General features: G+C 38.1%; 1 protein-coding gene across 1 annotated transcript in view; it reads left to right on the top strand.

Annotated features, from left to right (window-relative positions):
- Positions 1 to 4,130, top strand: part of LOC106871706 (uncharacterized) — a 343,416-nt gene that overhangs the window by 117,076 nt on the left and 222,210 nt on the right. Inside the window, exon 7 of the mRNA XM_052966754.1 lies at positions 302 to 463. Within this exon, the coding sequence (XP_052822714.1) occupies positions 302 to 463 (162 nt within the window). The remainder of the gene's footprint in view (positions 1 to 301; positions 464 to 4,130) is intronic.

The raw sequence follows: 4,130 nt of genomic DNA, 5'->3' as shown, positions 1-4,130 counted from the left end.
TATATATATATATATATATATGTACGTATGTGTGTATATGTTTGTGTGTCTGTGTTTGTCCCCCCAACATCGCTTGACAACCGATGCCGGTGTGTTTATGTCCCCATAACTTAGCGGTTCAGCAAAAGAGACTGATAGAATAAGTACTAGGCTTACAAACAATAAGTCCTAGGGTCAATTTGCTCGACTAAAGATGGTGCTCCAGCATGGCCACAGTCAATTGACTAAAACAAGTAAAAGAGTAAAGAGTATATATTTGACATACATTTGAAGCTTACATTATCTTATTTCTTTATTTCAGGAGTTGATGAAAACCAAAGAGAAACTGTCCCATTCAGTAAGCAACCAGAAAGAAGAACTCTTTGGCTGGAAGAATACTTGTGAACGACTTACAGAAGCCTTGAATCGAAAAGAAAATGAAATTCAAACTTTGACAGACAGATGCAGGGATCTGGATGAAACGGTAAGCTCATATAATTATTTTTCTACATTGCAAATAAGAGTTGAGTGCTATCATTAAGTTTATATTGGTTTTACTCTAATATATATATATATGAATATCTACCTAACTATTCATCTGTCTATCTATCTATCAATCTATTTGTCTGTCTGCATGCGTGTGTGTGTATACAGTAATACCTCACAGTACGAGTTTAATTCATTCCATGACCGAGTTCATTTTACAATTTACTTGTTTTACAAATCAATTTTCCCCATTGAAATTAATTAGAATATAATTAATCCATTCCATCCCTCCAAAAAAAAAAAAACAACCAAAAGTCATTTTTTATGGGTTTTAAAACAGAAAAGGTGCAGTTAGAAGGAAAATGACAATTATAAAAACATAATAAAAGAGAATGCAAAAGAAATATGTAAACTGGTTTTATTAGTTTAATTACCTTAAAGATCGGATGATTTGTGCATGAGGAGGACGATGCAGCGAGGAAGAGGAAGATTATTGTTTGGAAGGAAAATATTCTTCCATTGAAACTTCAGGAAGAACAATTTCTGGCATTTTCTCTCTCACTTTGCTTAATTTAGGCTTTTTGGAGACACTTTCTTCACTCTTCTCACTTGCAGATCATTTCATTAGAAACATATCAAGAGAAGTCTGCTTTTTTCTGCCTTTGAAAATGTTACAAAAATGTGTCAAAGCAATGTCATTAAATAAAGCAGCTGCATGACCTGTAGATACTTTTTCAGGATGATATTTTTTTACAAATTCAGAAACATACTGCCACTTTGCCAACACTGCCTTCATGTCACTCATGGAAATAGCTTTCTTTGATACTATGAACACCAGTCCTCTTCTTGAAATTATCGAACCAGCCACGACTGGCCGTAAATGCGTCTGCTGATGTCTCCTTTGTCAATGTTCCAGGGTTCTGCTTCAGGAGATCCCCATACAGCACTTGTGCTTTCTTGCAGATGATGGTCTCCGTAATCATATCCCCTGTGAGTAACTTCTCGTTAATCCACAGAAGAAGCAATTTTTCTGTCTCTTCATGGACAGTTGTTCATTGCTTGGAGAGCCTGGAGACACCCTTTGCTCTTGTAATGGCCTTCATCTCATCCTTTTTCTACAGGGTGGTGCAGATTGTCGACATGCTTGGTTTGCATTGATGTACTATGTCCACTACACACACTCCTCTCTCATGTTTATCAATGATTTCCTTCTTGAATATTATCATGATCAACTTTTTGTTCTTCTCATCATTCTCTTTTGCACTAACCTTCTTAAGACCCATGGCTAACACAAATAATAATTATAAAAAAATAGCAAAAGAATGCAGAAAACTAAAAAAGAACCAGAAATTTTCAACAAATGCAAACATATAGACAAGTTTGTCTTTGCAAATTGAAGAACACCATCCTCTCCAGATTGAGCAGCTGTATCACAGACTTTAGACCCCTTTCATTGATTCTACACTAAGGGACATAAATCTAATTCTTTTCTTTTTTTCCCCCTTTTTCCATTTTTTTTTTCACCCTTCCATTATTTACATCCACCTTCCTCTCGTTTTTTCTTGTGATTTTTCTGGTTCTGTTGTTTGATTTGTAACTTGTGTAGGCCATGTGCTCAGAGTCCAAAGATTGCTTGAAGATTACACTAGGCATGTTATTAAAACCTGCATAGACAATATTTCCAATGTAGGAAACTATTATTAGCTCATAATTACATACTGTGTACATTAAAAAAAGAAATCAGTGCAGGACCTGGGTATCAACATGAGTGACGATACCTCTTTCCAAGTACACATTACCAAGATGGTGAGAAAATGCAGACTGCTGGCTGTCTGGATCCTGAGAACTTTCAGAACCAGAGAGAAGGAAACCATGATGGTCCTGTGGGGGACATTTGTTTTCAGCCACTTTGACTACTGCTCCCAACTATGGTCACCCCAAGGTGTAAAATTAACAGCATACCTTGAAGCAATCAAACAAAGCTTCACAAAGAAAACCGCCTCATTGCAACAGCTCAGCTACTGGGAAAGGCTGAAACAGCTAAAACTCTACTCCCTGGAGTAAAGGCGGGAGAGATATGCAGTAATATACATTTGGAAGATCCTGGAAGGAATTTTGCCAAATTTTGGCATTGAAAGCTACACAAATGCCAGAACGGGTTGCCACTGTACAGTGCTAAAGACCCCAACAAGGCCATCACACTTCAGGACCAGTTACTGCAACAGCCTGGGTTTCAAGGGCCCATAGCTTTTTAATATTCTCCCAAAGAGCCTGAGGGACCTACAGAGTGGATGTAGATGTTTTCAAAACAAAACTGGGTCTCTTCCTGTCAAGAGTCTCAGATGAACCCACCTCACGACAGGAAGTGCAAACGAGGCCAGCGACATGAAACTCCCTTATTCACATATCAGAAGAGGCTCACAAATAATAACAGTGTAGCAAAATGGTGGTGTCCCAACACAGCTACAGCTTTGAACTGAAGATGATGAAAAATAAATAAATAAACAAACAATATTTATCTCTCCCTGGATGGAGTATTTTTTTCTCTTGATATTACCATATGTATGTAAGACGGGCTTCTTTCAGTTTCCCCTCTATCAAATCTAGTCCCTAGACAGTGATCAGCCTGAGGCTATAGTAGAAGACATTTGCTGAACGTGCCACACGATAAGTTTGAACCTGGAACTACACTACCTCGACTTACGACCAAGTCCTGTTCCAACTGACAGGTCATAAGTCGATTTGGTCGTATGTCAGATTTATATTTTTCAACACTATTTTCATTCAAATGCAACTGATGCTTGAAGTGACTGAGTGACAGACAGTGGCAGGCAGTGGATGCCTGGGTCTGAGGGAGACCTACTTTGCCAGATGCTGCCATCGCTACCGTACGTGCAGCTGACCAACATCAGAAAATCGATTTTTAAAATTTATTTATTGTTTTTTTATCATTTATTTATTTTTGTGGTCGTAAGTGCGGATGGTTGTATGTCGATAAGAAGGTGTGTATGGTTGGGAAGCAAGCTTCTTCCACACAGCCACTCCTGCACATAAAACTTTTATTCAATTACTTAAGCAAAAGAAAATGAAAAAAAAAATCAGCCATTTATTCGTTTCTACTCTAGGCACAAAACCCGAAATTTTGGGGGAGGGGGCCAGTCGATTAGATCGACTCCAGTACACAACTGGTACTTAATTTATCGACCCCGAAAGGATGAAAGACAAAGTCGACCTCGGCGGAATTCAGCCATTTATTGACGATACTATGAAAGGTGGTTTCAATCTGTAAGTTTTATACTATCAGTAAATGACTGACTTAAAATTTTCTTTCATTGTCTTACTTTGAATAAGAAATCGAATAAAAGACTTCTTTTTTTTTTACATCCTGTAACGGTTCAGCATAGATACAATAAAACACACGCACACAGTTTCTGTCTCCCAAATCCACTCACAAGACTTCGGTCAGCCCGAAGCTTTAGAAGACACTTGCCAAAGGTACCACACAGTAGCAACTTGGACATAAATTCATTACTCTTTTACTTGTTTCAGTCATTTGACTGCAGCCATACTGGAGCACCGCATTTAGTCGAGCAAATCGACCCCAAGACTTATTCTTTGTAAGCCTAGTACTTATTCTATCGGTCTCTTTTTGCCAAACCGCTAAG

The sequence above is a fragment of the Octopus bimaculoides genome, chromosome 3, assembly GCF_001194135.2.
Source record: "Octopus bimaculoides isolate UCB-OBI-ISO-001 chromosome 3, ASM119413v2, whole genome shotgun sequence".
NCBI lineage: Eukaryota > Metazoa > Mollusca > Cephalopoda > Octopoda > Octopodidae > Octopus > Octopus bimaculoides.
The sequence above is the reverse complement of the archived record's forward strand: the minus strand, read 5'-3'. Positions and strand labels throughout refer to the sequence as shown.